The sequence below is a fragment of the Marmota flaviventris genome, chromosome 10, assembly GCF_047511675.1.
Source record: "Marmota flaviventris isolate mMarFla1 chromosome 10, mMarFla1.hap1, whole genome shotgun sequence".
Taxonomy (NCBI): domain Eukaryota; kingdom Metazoa; phylum Chordata; class Mammalia; order Rodentia; family Sciuridae; genus Marmota; species Marmota flaviventris.
Genome location: NC_092507.1, coordinates 112,137,057 through 112,155,127, shown reverse-complemented (window position 1 = coordinate 112,155,127; position 18,071 = coordinate 112,137,057). Strand labels below are relative to the sequence as shown.

Here is an 18,071-nt window from a genome sequence, read left to right as displayed (position 1 = left end):
CCTCCTCGGCTTGGGTATATGCATGTTGGGGGTTGCTATTGGGAGGGCCATCAGCTGGGATTCTGTTGTCTCTTCCTTCCATCACCATTATTTTCAGGATCACCAAACCTCTTGTCCTGAGGCAGGAGAGACAGAGTGCAGGGGTCATTAGAGTCATCAGCAGAAAAGAGGCTGATTGCACATCCCTAAGTTGTGGAGATGGAGGCCCCAGGCAAGCTCACTTGGAAAGAAGGACAGTTTTTCCTGGTCTGACTTCAAGAACCCTCACAATGACTTTATAGAGGAGTTTCTGGGTGGTTTTTATAAGTGGAAACAGACTTATGAGCAGTTTTCATGTACTGTCAGCTCATCATGCACTTGGTTTTTAAGAATTAATTTAAAAATCAACATCAATTAAACTACCATTAAATGCCTACTATCACACAAGGCCCTAAGCCAGGCATTGCAGAAAATGAAAAGTGCTAAAGATACCATAGCCCCACAAAGAACTTACCATTTTATTTTAAAGACAGGTATATTTACCAGAAAGATTTAGACAATTGTAAAGAGAGTCTATGACAGGTTATTTTTAAATCACTTAGGAATTCAGTTTGTTTTTTTTTTTTTTTTTGTAGACTAGATTTTGAAGGGTAGAGAACAAGAAAGGGTATCTAAATGGTGCCTAATCAAAAAGTTATTTGCTTGTTATAAAGAGATATGTTTTTAAAATAATAATAGTAATTTATACATACTTTACTCATAATTCATAGTTTACAAATCACTCTGACAGGAGGTTTTCATACTTAAAAAAAAATGAATGTGTCTTCTCTGGAATTTATTTTAAACCAAAAGGAAACCACCACAGAAAGTTCTGATCCTGGAAATGGTGGAGGGCTTACTTTTCCCAGTGTGTTCCACTGAAGCATTTTGTTATGATTCCATAGTGACCCATATACTTTCTGGTTTGGAAGACAATAAATTGTTTAGTTTCCAAATAATCCTTGCTACTTGGCAGAGAACATGAGTAAGGGAAATGAGAGGGATTTGAGGCATGATAGGTGAATTGTGATTATTCTCTGTAACCAGGAGTCAAGGGCCCAGCTTGTTGTGGGGTGAGTGGGTATTCCTGCTGCTGTGGCAGGTACACAGATAGCTTGGGCCCCCCATCCCAGGGATGCCATAATCCAAGTTCCCTGGCATGTCCCCTACCCACAACGGTGCTTTCACTTGCACGTACATCAAGGGCAGTTACAGAGGCGAAGACCATGAGGCTCACATCCTCAGGGAAAGGTCTCCACCCCTCTTCCCATGGCTTTCTCCCTGCCACCCAAAGTCCCTTAGAATATGGCTTATCCAGATAGTTTGCCCTGCTGAAACCTCAAGAAAGAGAAATGTTCCCCCTGACCCAAGACTCAGTAGTACACAGGCAGAGAGAGAACTGCTTTAAGCCAATATCCAACAGAAGCAAAACTATACACTCAAACCTCAGTTATTATCAGGAAAGGCTTCGTGGAGGTGTTAACAAGGAGAGTAGCCTTTGGAGCAAATGGAACCTGTTCTCCCAGACTGACAAAATATCTGGGGCAGTTGATATGGACCACTCAGGTCCAATTTCAGGGCTCCAGAGTGGGTCTGGCTGCCTTTCCTACTGAGGTGGTTTTTTTGAGGTATGGAGAGGATGCCTAAGTGCCAGTGTATGGATAGCCTGGCCTAGAGCCTGAAGGTCCAGCCCTTTCAACAACAAACCTTGGGGCTACCATTTGGCCTTCCAAATTCTCCATCTATAAAATATAAGAAATTCAATTCAAAAATATTTATTGAGTACAAACTACGTACTAGACCCAGTCTAGGCATTGAAGACAAAGATGGATGCTGCATGGCCTCTGCCCTACAAAAGTTCACAATGCAGTGGGTCTATACCCAGTCCTTCTAGTTCATTGTTCAAGCCAAAGGGAGATCCCCAAGAGAAGGGCCATCTACTAGGTATATGTAGGCAGCTGTTCCATGTTCCAAGGCAGGAGAAAGAGCCCTGAGCTCTGAGTTACAAGTTCTAGTTTCAGACTAACCATCAGCTAGCATTGTAATCTTGGGCCCTGCAGTTCATTATGAACTGAACCCCTCCCTCATTTATAAATAGATATCTTCCCATGTTCCCCACATTACGTTGTGAGAATTGAGGTGGGGTTTGTAAGGATCCTTGAGCTTTACTGCCACTGAGTACCTGTCCCTTTGGTGTGAGCTGGTTCTGATCCACTACTTGACCTCTCTGCTCAGGAGCTGACCTAGTCTTCCAAGACCTAAGGAACTGCTGGCCCATTTTCCGTGGAGAAAATGTGCTAAACATGTGGCTTTCAGAAGGGAACATCCAGCACCAAGCCTCGTACTTGCCATCCCTCCACCGGCTTCTGTCCCAGCACCTGAGTCAGAGAGCTCAGCATGTGTTTGTGGCAACGTAAACATGTCACATTTTGTTGCTTCATTCTCATTTTTTGTTCACTTCAAAGGGCCTGGTGACCCCCAAGGTAGAGGGATCAAGCCTTGAGTCAAAGAGATTTATTTAAAGGAATGTTTGCCTTTTTATGGCTAATGAGTCACTGATTAACTTGGGTAGGACAGAACTGGAATTTCTGGTCCTAGGTCCCATCAAGAAAACTGTACTGGAAAGTCCAAGAGCATCTTTGCTGGCTATTTCTTGAATGTTGCTGAAGCCTTATGGAGTTACAAGTTTGGGGCCTGGTATAAAACAGGTAAAAGCCCAGTGGTATGGTCCTGCTCGCGTCTACTCATCAATTTCTTTCTCCCCTCTTTGTTCATAGTTGACCACAGCATGTTTGAGAATTTGAACACAGCCCTCACTCCGAAGCTCCAGTCGAGCCGTTCCTTCCCCCACCTGTCCAGACCTATGGCCCCCAGCTCTGCCACCCTTGGCTCTTCAGAGCCTGGTGGGCCAGGAGTGAGGGTGGGGAGCAGCCAGCACCTCAAGAACCTAGGCAAAGCCATGGGGGCCAAAGTCAACGACCTCCTGAGGAGAAAGGAGCCCTCAAGCCTCAGCAGTGTGGGTGTGATGGAGATCAACAAGACTGCGGGGGCTCAGCTGGCTGGTGGGGCTGATGGGACATCAGGGGCCTGGCTAGAGGATGAAAGGTGAGTCCCTCCACCTGCCCCGTATTCCACTTGAATGGGTAGGGACAAGGACAGACTGCAGTGTGTCAGGGGAGAACAGCACTGAGGAAGGGATATGAAATTGTCAAAAGCAGGACTGGGCCACGTTCATGGGAACTGGCCTCTACCTCCGCGCGTATAGGAATGCTTATTGAGCAGCCATGGTGTCCTCAAGCACTAAATATGCATACTTTACAGCATCATTCTATCTAACCCTCACAGAACTCAGGGAGGTAGGTTAGGTTTTCGTTTTGCCAATGACTTGAGTTCAGAATGGTCAAGTGAGTAGCTGGTTAGTTAGTACCTGGCAGAGGTAGATTTGAACCCAAGTATTACCCAGCACCTTCCCAGATGGATTCTGATGCCTGAGAACCACAGGAAAGGAGAAGCCCCCCGTGGCACTCCCATTCTTCCACTTCTAACCAAGAGGTCCTCTCGGGTCTTGTTTTACATTGATTCATTTGTTTATTATTTATTTATGTTTCTTACTGGGTACTGAACCCAGAGGTACTCTTCCTAATGAGCTACATCCCCAGCGCTTTTTATGTTTTATTTTGAGACAGGGTCTCACTGCATTACTCAGGCTAGCCTCAAACTTGCCATCCTCTTGCCTCAGCTTCTCAAGTAGATAACATTATAGACGTGAACCATCACACCCACCCAGGCCTTGTTTTAAACATGGCTGCTTCTGAAGTAGTGATGCACCCCTTATGGGGCTTATTGTGTAGGTTTTTGTGCTGCTCTGAACACTGGATAAGGATAAAACAGGCCAAAAGCTCATTGTTGTGTTGAAATTGCTAAGACCTGCACCCTGAACCCAGAATTGGAGCCCAGGGGGTGAAGCACTTATTCGCCCAAGGGATGAACTCACCCATGTGGCTGAGTTGAAGGTGAAGTTGGAGTTAGGGATGTGAGGATGGGGTGGACTGGTATCTCACCATTTGTAAAGCATGCATGTTTACTGTTATCAATCTTACAGATCAGTCCCTGAGGACTTCCCTCGCCTGGATCCTCCACCTCCCATAACCAGGAAGCGAACCCCTAGGGCCCTGAAGACCACCCAGGACATGCTGATATCATCACAGCCCGTCCTAAGTAGTCTGGAGTATGGGACAGAGCTGTCACCTGGGCAGCCCCAGGACTCCCCTCTCACTGTCCAACCTGTCCCAGCAGATGCTTCACAGCTGGAGGCCACCATGGAAGATAGGGACGAGGTTCTGCCCAATGGTGAAGTTTCCCTATCGGTTCCTGACCTAATTCACAAGGACAGCCAGGATGAATCTAAGTTAAAGGCATCTGAGCACAGAAGAGCCTCCTCCCCAGGCCTCGTTGAGAGGAATGGCCTCAAACTCAGCTTGAGCCCCATCAGCCTGGCCGAGTCCTGGGAGGACAGTAGCCCCCCTCCTCGGGCACGGACCTCCAGCCTTGACAATGAGGGCCCTCACCCAGACCTGCTGTCCTTTGAGTAGCCTGTGATCTTCCCTGCCAAGCACCCCTCTTCCCTCTGCTTTCTCTTCCACTGTGCACAGGGGGCCCTGGCCCTAGCTCTACCATGCCCTTTGGTCTTCCTTGTACAAGGCACCTGCAGAAAGCTGATTTCCACACAAGATGTTGCAGGGTTAAAAGTCCACAGGTAATTCTAGTTGAAGAGTCTATCTGCAGAATGGCAAAAGGACTCAGGTGCCATCCTTGATCCTAATTTCTGTAAGCTCCTCTGGGTGTTGATTGTAGCCCAGGGGTACTAGATCTCTTTCACCCACAAGTTTGTTCCAGCTTCCTACTGAATGATAGGGCTACCAGCTCAGGGTGATGGATCTTGCAGGACTTTTCTTTGTCTGTCTCCCATATGGTGCCTGCTCTTCCTCACCCAAGCCCTGGTTCCTCTCTCTCCTCCATCATGGCCCAGAGATCCTATCTCAGGGGGCAACAAGGCTGGATGAGGAATGATGGGGTTGGCTTGATGATGGGGCCTGTCCTAGAAAGCCACACAACCTGACCGTAGCCCAGCCACGGTTCCTCCTGGTTCCAAGAGAGTGCGGGGCACCTGGTATCTTTCCTCTGTCCCAGGGGGCCAGAGGGGGTGCTTAACCTATCACTCAGGGTTCTCAAGGTTTTTCCCATCCTTTAGGCACCTGGGAAAATGCTGGGGCTTCCTGCACAGAAATAACAGCCAGGCTTCCTTTGCTATGTGTGTGAAGACAGGGCTAGGCAGGCCTCAGAAGAAGAAGCAGCAGAGCATGTTTTGATTTTGGTTTGAGAGGAGAACCCAGGAGAGTAAGGGTGGTCCTACTGAGAGGAGAGCAGAGGTGTAGATAAGGGAGTGAAGCCAAGATAGAGAAGAGTGTGGTTGGGGATCAGAGCAATTTTTCAGGGTCACCCCACAGCCTAGAATGAAGCAGTGCCAGGGTCTCAGTAAGTGTGAGAGCCAGGGAGAAGCATGTGAGAGACTGGGATGCGATCCAAACTGTGGAGGCACACCTCCTAATAAACCCAAGGTGCTTTGTGCTTTTGAAGTTGCCTGAGTCTCCTGCAGCACCAGGCCTCCCTGGAGGGGCCTCTGTCCTGCCCTTCCCTAGTTCTATCCTGATGCCAGGGGTGGTCCTCTGCTCCCTCCTTCTGGATCCGCCTAAGGAACAGATAAGTATCCTCAAACCTTCACTTGTTCCTATCCTCCTGGGTTAACCCACTTTTGTATTCCTGTCTCCCACCAGGGGACCTATTGTACTGTCTTCCAAGGGCCAGGAGACCCTGCAGCGAGCTCAATCTTGGGGGTCTTTGCAGCAAGAAGATAACATCTCTCTTTCTCTCTCTTTTTTTGTTTTTTAACAAGGCAACAGGTATCTAAAGAGAAGAATGGGAATGGTAGGTCCAGCCAGGGCAGGCTGTGCCTCAGGCTTCTTCTTCCTATCATTCCTGTGCCCTTCCCTTTTCCTTTCAGTGTTTGGCTTCTCACCCATGAGCTCTGGGATACCTAGGCCTGGCTTCCCAGTTGATTATCACCAAGCCTCTGCTCCTCTTCCTACCACCATATAATACATCCACGTTAACTCCTACAGAACTGGAAGCTTCAGTGGGATTGCCGGCATGTGGGCACATTCTTGTTTCTACAATTGTACAGCCTTGCCTCCACCCTCTCACACCCTTCTCTTCTGCCTTCTTTTGCCCCAGAAAGCAAGGTTTTGCAACATACTCCCTGCAAAGTCCTTTTCCTTCCCTGCTTATGAGGGTCCTGTGCAGCTGAGTGCCTGCAAGGACGCGGTGGAGTGAGCAGGGCTGTTAGCACACATGAAGGCCCTGCCCTGTCTTACCCTAAGAACACCTTGGAAGTCAGAAATCCTCAGGACTAGCATTTGGTGTCCTGTGAGTTTTCCTAAAATGGTTCATAACATCAACCAAAACAGAACCGGGAACATGGGGGCAGAGACTCTAAACACCCACCAGGGAGTAAGCCCAGTTTCATCTGAGCTCTCTGTACCGGAAGCTTGGTTTACCCCTCTGACAGGAAACTCAGCAAGTGCCTGCAGTCTGAGGCTGCTGCCCTCCAGGGATCAAGTAATGTGGTAACTGGAGTACAAACAGTTCCAGCCCCCTCTTGCTTAAGTACTTGTCTCCACTCCAGCTGCTGCTGGAGTCCTGGCCCTCAGACCCAGGATTAGCGAAGGGATCCCACCAGGTTGTCCCAGGACCATCACAGGATGACTCCAGGCTTCTTCAGATTTATGTCTGATACTGAGTAAGGTGCCATGGGACCCTGTGCCAATCTCTGGCTGCCTACAGCTCAGCCATTCCCCTGCTCTAGGGGTGACACTGCTACCTAGGAGGCCCTCGAAGATTGAACCTTACCTTAGACATGGTTGCTCCAGGCTAGGTGTTATCTAGAACCAGTAGGAGCAACTTACTACTAATCCTGCTGAGGGTTTTTTCTCTGGCCAACTCTTCCAGCCAAAGCCCCTTCTGGTTTCCTGTCCATCTCCAGTCTCACCTTCCTGGATTATAGCATGGCAGCCCCACTACCATAAATCGCTCCTCATGAGTCCAGTGGAGCTTGGCATAGGGCAGCCCAGTCCACCCTGTGAGGGCAAGGTACTGGGGAGGAATGAAGGGCTATCTTCTACATTTGCAAAAGGAAGTTTCTCCCCAGTTCTGTTTATAACTTCATCCTGATCACAAATGAGCTTCCCAAACCTGGCAGGATGGTGTTCCCCTCCTGCACAAAGAGAAACATCTCTGAATATTATGTATGTAGGCGACATGAAGACATATGTTCATAGCCCATCAGCTTTGAAAAAAAGTTTGGCCCTAGTTTGGAAGAGGAAGAAGATTATAGATCTATTCTGAGTATTTTTAGAGAGTTCATATTTATATTTTTAGAGATTTTTCTGGTAGAAGGAAATTGCACAATAAAAGAATTCAGTTTGGTTTGCTGGCTTTGTTTTTTGCCTCTTGACTAATGGGGAGTAGTGGGTTCCAGGAAGCCGACTAGTCAGGTGGAGAACATTGGCACTTTGTTTTATGAGACTGAAAGAGTAAGGAATACAGAAATGTGGGGAAGATGGTGTCTACTGATGAACCTCCAACCTGAGACCCTTGGGCGGGACAATTTCTCAGGATATGCCATCATCTGTGTCCATGACTGGCTGGCTACTATGAATGTCTAGACACATGACTGCTTCCAGGGCATCTGCATGATGCATATGGGTAAGTCTCTCCTTGAGAGGAAGCTGGAAAGAAATGCAAATGACCATAAGATCATTCTCTAGGTCACTGGTTCTCAATCTGGGGTCCACACCCTACTTCCAACCAAGAATTGGCTGAAGTGTGTGTGTGTGTGTGTGTGTGTGTGTGTACATTCTCAAAAAGAGTCATCAGTAAATGTCAGCAAAATATCCAGAGCTGTGATCTTAGGCACTTCAGGAAATTGCTCTGGAGGGTCCTCTGGACTGGGACTGCCTTGGTGTTGACCTATGGAGAGAATGTGGCTTGGACAAGAGCTGGTCTAAACCCCTTCATTTCATCTCCACACCTCAGCCTGTGTCAGATCCAAGGACCCAGAGACTTCACACTGGAGAACTGGCCAGGAAGAAAGTGGAAAAGAAGCAGGAGTAGAAATGGGTTTTAGTCTGTTCCCAGAAGCCACAGATATTTCCAAAGACAAAAAGATGGGCATTTCTGCCATGACATTGCTCTGAGTTGAATCCTACAGTTCAGCCTAAAGGGGGGGTCCCCTAGCTCCTTGTCAGGAGTGTCTGTAGCATAAAGACTGTACCTGGTCTTTCTGCATCCAATTCTACTCCTATGCCTTGTTTCTTAGAGGAGGTACAAGAGAGAAAAAAATGGGCTTTCCAAACTCAACTTCTTGACAGTAGGCTCCAGCATACAGTTCAGAGAAAACAGGAGTAACACAAATACCAATCCAGCATATTCCATCCACGGAAAAGGCACTGAAAATCCTTACAATAGCAGCGTTTTTCCTTGAGCATGTGTTCCAATGATGATTCATTAGGTGACTTCTTCAATTCTACTCCCATACCTTGTGTCTTAGAGGTTTTTGGGATTTACTTCTATGTTCACTCAGGTGTGGAATGTACTTTTAGTATGCCTTCCTTTCCCTCCATTATGGAAAGTTATTTTTGGCTAAGGTCACATATGCATAATTAGGAAAAAAAATAATATTTAAAGGAAAATTTTAAGTATAAAAATGAATGTGAATATGCCGGGTGCTGCGGTGCCTGCCTGTAATCCCAGAGGCTCAGGAGGCTAAGGCAGGAGGATAGTCAGTTCAAAGCCAGCCTCAGCAATAGTGAGGTGCTAAGCAACTCAGTGAGACCCTGTCTCTAAATAAAATATGAAATAAGACTGGGGATGTGGCTCAGTGGTTTTTGTTTTTTGCCCTAGTACCAACAACAACAAAAAAATGTTGTCAGTGCTATGCTCTAAGCTGGTCTAGAAGCTGGGAAACAAAGATGCATTTATTCAAACAGTTTATCCAAGCCCCTGTCTACCATGAGGTAAATGTTGTCCAGGGCACTGCAGTGTCATTGGTGGGAACTAATAGTAAATGAACTTCTTACCTCCCCTGGAAAACTTCATAAGTGCACATGGCATTTAATGTCTTTCATCTCCCAAGGAAGTCCACTCTGGAAGCTTCAAGTTGTCCAGTGAAAGCATCATGGAGCACTTTACCCCTCTAGGATGCCCTTCTCCCTGTTTCCATTTTCTCTGGGGGCATGTGATGAAAGCCCTGAGTGCCCACCACTAACTTCCTACTAATGAGAAAATTCCTCTGCTTTCTGTATCCAAGGACCGACCCTCCTGAGACACAAATCCTCTTTGTGTCCAGCTTATCTCCAGCTGCTGCCATGATAAATAGTCTGGCTCAAGGGAGCCTGGGTACATTCTACCCCCATGAAACTTGGTTATTAACACAGACGGGGAAACAAGCTTGAAGAAATATTTAAGGACCAACTCACACACACCGGGCTTCATTCTCTCTCATGGGAGCTGCCTGAGGAATCTGTCAATTTATATGGAGCAGGAAATTTTGCCAGTGTTTTTCCTTTGTAATAGATTAAAAAAAAGAAGAAAGAAAACAAAAAGCAAGCTTCTAACAAACTGTACCCTGTTTTTTTTTTCTTGTTTTTTTTTTAACTGTGTCATCTGTTTCTAGTACTATCTGCTCAGCTACCTTCTTTAAAGGATCCTTTCATGTTTACCACCATAGTGTTTCATAGTGTTGTGTTCCTCTTGCGTGTGGTCTGATGTTCAAGCACATTCCATGTTGAGTCCACTTTATGGAACAACTCGTGACAATTCCCTGTAGTTTGGGGATTGGTTTGGATTGGTCCCGACTACCATGAGAAAGGGGAAGGGAGAAGCCTGGCCCTTTGAGATGGCGGGAAGTGAACCCCACCAGCCCTGTGAAGGGTTTTCTACTTCCACAAAGTGAATAGGCTCCCTCTTTATCCTGAGCCCACAATGGATGTACCTGCCTGCTATCAGGAAAGCCCAGAACAGGTTGGGACTCCCTGTCTTGTATACCTCCTGGTAGGGTCAACTCTGTTCCAGTTAGCTTTCCTTGCTCAATTTCAGTCCTGGGTCCTCTGCATCAAGAATCATCAACAAACCTGGCAAATCCTCTCTGGACCTGGCCAAAGCACAGCTTTTCTAGGAGCTGGGTCTTCTGGGGAGGCTGTCTCAGTCACCTGGGAAGTGACTTCATGGTCATTCAGCACAGCTCGAGGGTAAAGCTGAGGTCACCTACCCTGCCCATGCCTCTCCCTCACCAATTGGTGCCTCTGGAGGTGGCATGCTTTGTGACCAAGAAGAGTGTGGGTGAGGCATCAGATAGTTCTCTACACTCCAGATCATCCTCAGCTCAGCCAAACTACTTTTGCCACCTTTATCTGCCTCTATGCTCCAGTGTCCCGGGACCCCAAAACTGCCCAGAATTGTTTCAATGCCTTTGTTTAAAGCAGTCCATCTACCTGAGCCAGGTTTCCACCTTCCTTTCTCTTTCCTGTGACTTTGTCAGGCTGTGTTAATTTGTCCTTCAAATTTCAGCTTAGGCATGCCTTTCTCCAAGGTTCCTCCTGACCACATGCCTCCAGCCCCTCTCCTCTACAATCCCATACATTTCTCCATTAAGGCACTTCCTATGTGTCATGGAAAGTAGGTTCCTCCTCACGTTTCTCCCACAGTCTCTGAGCATCTTGGGGGACAGGAGCTATGCCATCTTCCTCTCTGACTCCACAGTTCCCAGCACAGTATCTGTCAAGTCACTGGAACTTGATAAAGATGTGCTTAAACTGAACTAAACACAAGGAACTGATAATTTGTGTAGAACAGGTAAGACTGTACTCACTAGCATTTGGAGTGGACCAACATGACCTCCTTCAGCCTGCCTTCCTCAGGGTTTCTACCCACAGACAGCCTCTGTACCTGATCATCAACTGCACAAGAAAGGCCAAAGGAGGTCATTCTCAAAATGGCAAATGATTAACTGACCACTGTGTAACTCACTTATCTTCGGCAAGAGCCTTAATTAATTCTGCTATGGAGATGACAGAAGAAGGACTTACGTCCAATTTAAGAAGTGTTGAACCTCAATGCCAGGCACCTGTCCATCTCTGGCTGCTGCTTATACTGGTCTGAGTGATCGATTTATTTATTTATTTATTTATTGTACTGAGGGTTGAACTCAGGGTCAGGATGTCTCTAAGTTGCCCAGGCTGGCCTTGAACTTGCAATTATCCTGCATTAGGCTCCTGAGCTGCTAGGATTGCAGGCATGCACCATGGTGCCTGGCCAAATACAGGTAATATTTTACTATTTAAAGAGATTCACACAATTTCATTAATCCTCATGTCTTGTGAAGTAGCTAGTTCAGCCCCATTTTGTAGAGGAACTTTACAACTGATAACAAATGACCTTAGAAGACCCAAGTTTGCAGACTGAGGAGTACTCACCTTCCCTACCATCAAACAACTCTTTGTTTCTATCACACCAGTCTCATAAAGAATCTCAGGAAATATTCATGGCCCAGAAACAGTATTTTGAGTTTGAGGTTCTCCAAGGATAAATACAATTTCATTGAACACTGAATATTCATGTAGAATAAAAATTTAAAGACCCATTCCCCAACCCCCTTATTTTACAGAAGAGAAAACAAAGACTATATTTAAAAAAAAAAAAAAAAAAGTTAACCTGTAAGCCTAGCACAGTGGCTCAGGCCAATAATCCCCCCTACTTGGGAGGCTGAGGCAGGAGGATTGCAAGTTTAAGTCCAGCCTAGACAACTTAGTGAGACAGTCTCAAAATAAAATTTTAAAAGAGGGTCAGGGATGTCGCTCCATGATAGAGCACCCTGTATTCGATCCCCGGTATGAGTTCACATGTGTTAGCTTCCTCTCATTGAATCCCCACTATAATCCTATGCAGTAAGAGTCATTAGCCCCTTTTCTAGAGGGGAGGAATTTAAGCAATTTTCCCATGGTCACTCTGCCAATAAGTGACAGAGTTGAAAACAGTGCCTCCTGAAAACATTTATTCTTAAGGATTTTGGTAAAAATCTACTCTGAATTGCAAGAATTTCTGCCTGAAGTTAAAGTGACAGGAATACCTCTCTTGTAATTTCGGGGAAGGCTGGCTTATATATACACTAATCCTGTTGTCGAAACTGGAGATTAAGTATTCAATTGGGAGGTGAAATACTGTTTGGAGAAAACCTGCCAAAGAATCTTTCAGGTTGCATTTAATACCATGGTTACTCAGCAGCGCTTTAAAAAATAAATAAATAACACAGCCCAACTGTTTTCTTGATGGTTGTCTGACCTCTTGTGGCTATATTTGGGAATTGCGATTTTTGGTAGCTTCCACAAAAGGAAGATTTTCAAAACCTAGATGAGAGAAATAGTAATTTCCTTTTAATAAGGCTTGTATTTTCCTTATGATCATTCAACAAATAAGTATGTGGAGGAATAAATAAAAGATAAAATACTTCTTTAACTTGACATTTTAGAAGGAGGAATAAAATAAGAGAAACTTTTTTTTTTTTTATAAAAAATGACAATTCTCCTGAAAAAGGAGAATTGAAATCCTGAAAAAGGAATGGTGTATAGAGTTTCCAAGAGAACATAGAAGGAAAAACTCACAAACATTACAGTCTGTCATAAAGACAGACCATCTTTAATCCCAGTGACTGGGGAAGCTGAGGCAGGAGGATGTTCAAAGCCAGTCTCAGCAAAAGTGAGGTGCTAAGCAACTCAGTGAGCCCTTATCTCTAAATAAAATACAAAAATAGGGCTGGGGATGTGGCTCAGTGGTCAAGTGCCCTTGAGTTCAATCCCAGGTACAAAAAAAAAAAAAAAAGAAGAGAAAGAAGGATGTTATGAATGCTATGTGCTTTGAAACATATAAGAATGGATAATTGACTTAGTTTACTGTTATTTAAATGATAAAGAATCCAAAGAGGATAGATAATCATAATTAAAATATATAACAGAAAATTAGGTGGGATTGGTGGTGGAGACAGAAAGAAAATGAGAATATGCTAAATCATAGCATTTGATAGACTTAAAATATTGTAGAAAAAATAAACAAAGATACAGTTCTTAATAAGTTATGGGTAACCACCAAAATTGTCTTTTATTTTGAAGTAGAACTTTCAAATTAGCAGAGATAAATTCGATCCACTCAAAGGATAGCAGAAAAAAAAAAGAAAGGAAAAATACAGTTAGAAAGAATGGAGTTAAAATAGTAGAAATAAATTCCAGTAGAATAAATTATAATATGCATATAAATACATTGAGATCACTGATGGAAGGAATCTAATGTTGGTTAAAAACAAACAGAAAACCTAAATACTGAAGTATTTTGTCTACAGAAGATAGAGTTAAAAGGGTTGAAAATGAAGGGTTGGAAAATTATATACTGGAAAAGTACAACTGAAAAGAAAGGATAGCAATTTTAATATGATGTAAAATATAATTGAAGACAAAAATCATGAGAGAAAAATACTTTTTCCTTTTTATAAAGAAATAGATCAAAACGAGAAAATAATTGTAAAAATATATGCAGTTAAAAATATAACCCCAAACCAGTTAAAATAAAAATGGCAGAATGATAAATAAAAAGCAATATAATGATGATGATTATTAGAAAGCTAAATCTATTACATAGTGAGTTAAAATGAAAAAATTATTTCTGTTTGACTCTGATAGATCAAACTGATGAAAATTAAGCAAATTTATATAAATATTTATTTTATATCCCCTACAATCTTTGATCCATCTAGGGGCAGAAGAGACTGAGTTTTAAAATGAATAGAAAAAAAACCAATTCCAATAAATGAAATATTCAGAAGTTGAAGTCGAACCTGTATCTAACCTTAATGCTATATAGTGTCACCAGCCTTCCATGGGCTGTGTGTGTGAGCTATTGTGCAATCGTAGCCATATGTGGGGATAGGCCTGGCATTGCCAGCTCCCTGTCAGGGAGTGATCACATGATGCAGGTGAGCCTCCTCCTCAAGCTCTGCCTAAGATCCCATGCAGCACCTGAGATGGGTGTGACTTACCAAGATGTCAATCAATCTGCTGACCACAAGACATCATGAAGCAAGACCCCACCCTTGAAACCTTATCCGCTGCCTGATTTGAAGAACATTCTATTGAAACTCCTTTGTTAGTATAAAATAAAGAGATTCTGGGGTGCACCTTTCTTTCCAGCGTGGAAACTGACCTTAAGGTCACAGAGCCATCCTACCTTTGGTTTGAAAACTACTCTCTATGTCACGTGATTTTCCCCTATTTTCTTAGTTTAATGGTGCTGCCAGTTTGTCTCATCTACACGGGTCGTTGGTGAGAATATAGTTTGAAATCTGTTCTAAAATGAAAACTAAAAAAAGATATATTTAGCATGGTGCGGTGGTGCATGCCTATAATCCTAGGGGCTCCAGAGGTGGAGGGAAGAGAATCATAAGTTCAAAGCCAGCCTCAGCAACTTAGTGAAACCCTTTCTCAAAATAAAAAAGGCCAGGGATGTGGCTCAGTTGTTGAGCACCCCTGGGTTCAATCCTAGGGACCAATACTAAATACCAGCACCAATACCAATACTAGGTACACACACACATATATACAATGTATTAATATATTAATTAAATATTAAATTATATATAAATTAATTAATGTGTGTTTAATGTATATGTGTAATTAATATGTAAATAATAAATAGAAAGTAAATAAATATATTTAATATATAAATATATGAATCATATATATAATACCATATATAGTTATAGTTATTTGAAAACAATTAAAAACTTCTAAGTAGTTCTTGGGTTGAAAAGGACACTGTTACAGGAGTGAAAATGCTTCACTGAAACAGCAGGTTCATGTTAAAATTAGTGGGATACAGATAACATTGTACTTTGAGCTACACTCATTGCTTTAGATATATTTATTAGAAAACAATAAATATGGAAAACAATTCAGATAAGTAAAATGAAATGAGAAAAAATGAGATGAGAAATCAATGAAGTAGAGAGCAACAATCCAGAAGCAATAACAAAAAAGATCAGCAAAACCAAAAGCTGGCTTTTTATTAAAACTGGTTAATAAAAGCAAGGTAGAAATAAGATACAGAGTAAGGAAGGAGATATGATTTTAGTCACATCAGAAGCATTAACAACAGAATATTGTGAGCTATATACTAATAATTGTGAAAATGTAGACAAAATCAACAAATTTCTGGAAAAAACAACAAAGTCCAAATGGGCAAAATAATTGAATAAACCAATTAATATAAAAGATATTTAAATAGTAATAAAATATTTTCCTCTCCTGCACCAGAGCCTAACAATCAATTTTACAAGAAAATAGCAAAAAAAAAAAAAAAAAAAAAAAAAAAAAAAAAAAAAAAAAATCCAAGAAACAGAATTCTAACCTTACAAAGTTATTGCAGAAAATAGAAAAAGGAGAAAGATTTTAATTCATTTATATGAAAAAGTGAACCAGTAATTCAGCAAATTATAGTCTTTTTGTTTTATGAGTTGCAATGAAAAAGCCTTAAATGTTTACTGAATCCAAGACTTTATTAAAAATAATACAATATGATTAAGGTAAACAATGTTAGGAAGGTATCATATTAACAATTGTATTAATTTTAGTAGCTTACTACTATAAAGCAGTGAAGATAAAAGGAAGTGAACTATCTTAATAGATGCAGAAAAAAATAACAATAAATTTCAAAATATTCTAGATAAAAATTTTAAAATAAACTTGATAAAGACTATTTACTGAAAACCTACAGCAAACCTCATGCTTAAATGGAGATAATTTCTAAGCATTTTTCTATAGGACTGGGAGCAACACAAAGATGCCTACTATCATGACCACGTGTAATGTGTATTAGATGCCCTTGGTCAATGAAGTAAACATGAAAAATAAGTAAGAAGCATAAGTATTGAAAAGAAAAAGAACAAAGTAATATTTATAGTTGACAAAAATCATTTACACAGAAAGCACAATGGAATCAATAGGTAAACCAGTAGCTCTAATGAGAAAGTAAATATTTTGCTGCCACCACAGACTATTAGAAAAGTAATAAAACATAAGATATAATTTATAACAACTAACAATAATTAGAAATTAATCTAACAGAATAGGGGCTGGGGATATAGTTCAGTTGGTAGAGTGCTTGCCTTGCATGCACAAGGCCCTGGGTTCAACCCCCAGCACCACCAAAAAAAAAAAAAAAAAAGGAAGAAAGAAAATTAATTAATCTAACAGAATATATAAGATTCTATGGTAAAAATTTGCAACTCCATTAAACAGCAAAACTTATGGCCCATGTAAGTGGTTATAGCATGTTTATAATGGCCAGTGCACACTGAGGAGTATCATGTCTCAGTTAGAAGTACTGAATTAGATAGCTATAGTATGGAACAGGTCAGTGTTGCATTAAAAAAAAAAAAAAAAGGAATAACAGATTTAGAGCAATAGCACCATACCATGTACATAAATGCTAAATGTATGTGTCCATAGCCAATACTTTATAGTCTGCAATGGTAATCCATGTCCAAAGTCTTATATCAAAATTATAGAGCTGGTTCCAGAGGGGGAGATCTTGGAATGGGAATTAGGGATGAAGGAAAAAAAACTGCAATAAAACAAAAGAAAGTTGTCGTATGGGCTAATGGCAGTTGTGAATTAACAATTAAAGTATGTGCTAAACTCAACTCTCCATACCAAAATAAAAAACAGAAAGAAAGAAATAGATAGATAGATTTCCACTATAGTTATTAAAGAAGAGAATAGAATATAATTGTCCTTGATTTAGAAGTCTAATTTCTTAGCATTCCATCAGTCTAATTTCTTTTCAGGACAGGAATCAACTCTCCAACATCCTTGGAATATATCATTGTCTACTTGAACCACAACACTGGGCAGACTGAAAGGTTGTAGGATAGACCCCGTGGGTTCAATGTTTTTATATTTGACTAAAACCGCTCTCCTATAAACACCCAACCATTGGTCCAAGTTCTTTGGCCTGTCATTGTATCCAGTGAGTCTGGATCATCTTTCAGAGCAGCACTTCAAACACTTGAAATAAATATTAATACTTTGGCTTTCCTCTTCCAGTCCCACATACCCAGATTTTTGAGTTGTTCTTCCTGTGATCAGTTCAGGATCTTCTAAAAAATGTCAGGGAGTCATAGTGTGATGTTAACATCGGCTATTAAATGTTGCTTGCTTATTTGAGAAATGTACTGGAAACTCACCAAGCATTGTGCAAGATTCTATGCATGGGTGCTTGACAAAAAGGAAATTGCTTCTAGGAGAGTTATAATTTAAAGATCTTGAAAATTGTCTTGATATACTGGATTTTGAAATGTATAAAGCTCAAGAAAATACCTACTATCCAGAATGAGTAACCACATTTTATATACTGATTTATTCATTCATTTGAGAACTATTCATTGAATATATTTTCTTTGCCAAGGATTGCTATAGTCGCTGGAAACTGGAACGTGCTTCTTAATACCATAAAGAATGAATCAAAGTTCTAGAACTGAATCACAGGAAGCAGGCTTGCTTCTGGTGGCTTTTACTGAACCAACCAGAAGAAATTGGCTCCCTCTGAATATGGCTGCATTTCACTTCTATACTTGGTCATAGCCTTGGATTGCTGTGACCCAGGAACTCATTACATAATGATTCACATTCGGGAACTCCAGCCACATGTCTGCTGCTCATGTCATCTGAAAATCTAGAATTCCTCTTTTTAATAACTTTGAAAGGATGGTCAAGGGTGAAATTAAATCACTGTGGTTTAAGGATGGGCATTGAACTTGGTACATTCCAAACTAACAAGGTTCTAACATTTTGAACTAGTAGAAAAATTCTAGAGGCCTTAAAATCAATTCAGTCATC

At 42.0% G+C, this 18,071-nt stretch overlaps 1 protein-coding gene across 3 annotated transcripts in view; it reads left to right on the top strand.

Annotated features, from left to right (window-relative positions):
- The window catches only part of LOC114080902 (carboxyl-terminal PDZ ligand of neuronal nitric oxide synthase protein), a 312,785-nt gene extending 305,253 nt beyond the window's left edge, over positions 1 to 7,532 (top strand). For all 3 annotated transcript variants that reach the window (XM_071618242.1, XM_071618241.1, XM_071618243.1), the window contains 2 exons: positions 2,796 to 3,123; positions 4,121 to 7,532. In XM_071618242.1, coding sequence (XP_071474343.1) covers positions 2,796 to 3,123; positions 4,121 to 4,610 — 818 coding nt within the window. In that variant the 3' untranslated portion in view covers positions 4,611 to 7,532. The remainder of the gene's footprint in view (positions 1 to 2,795; positions 3,124 to 4,120) is intronic.
- Positions 7,533 to 18,071: the final 10,539 nt, after the last annotated feature.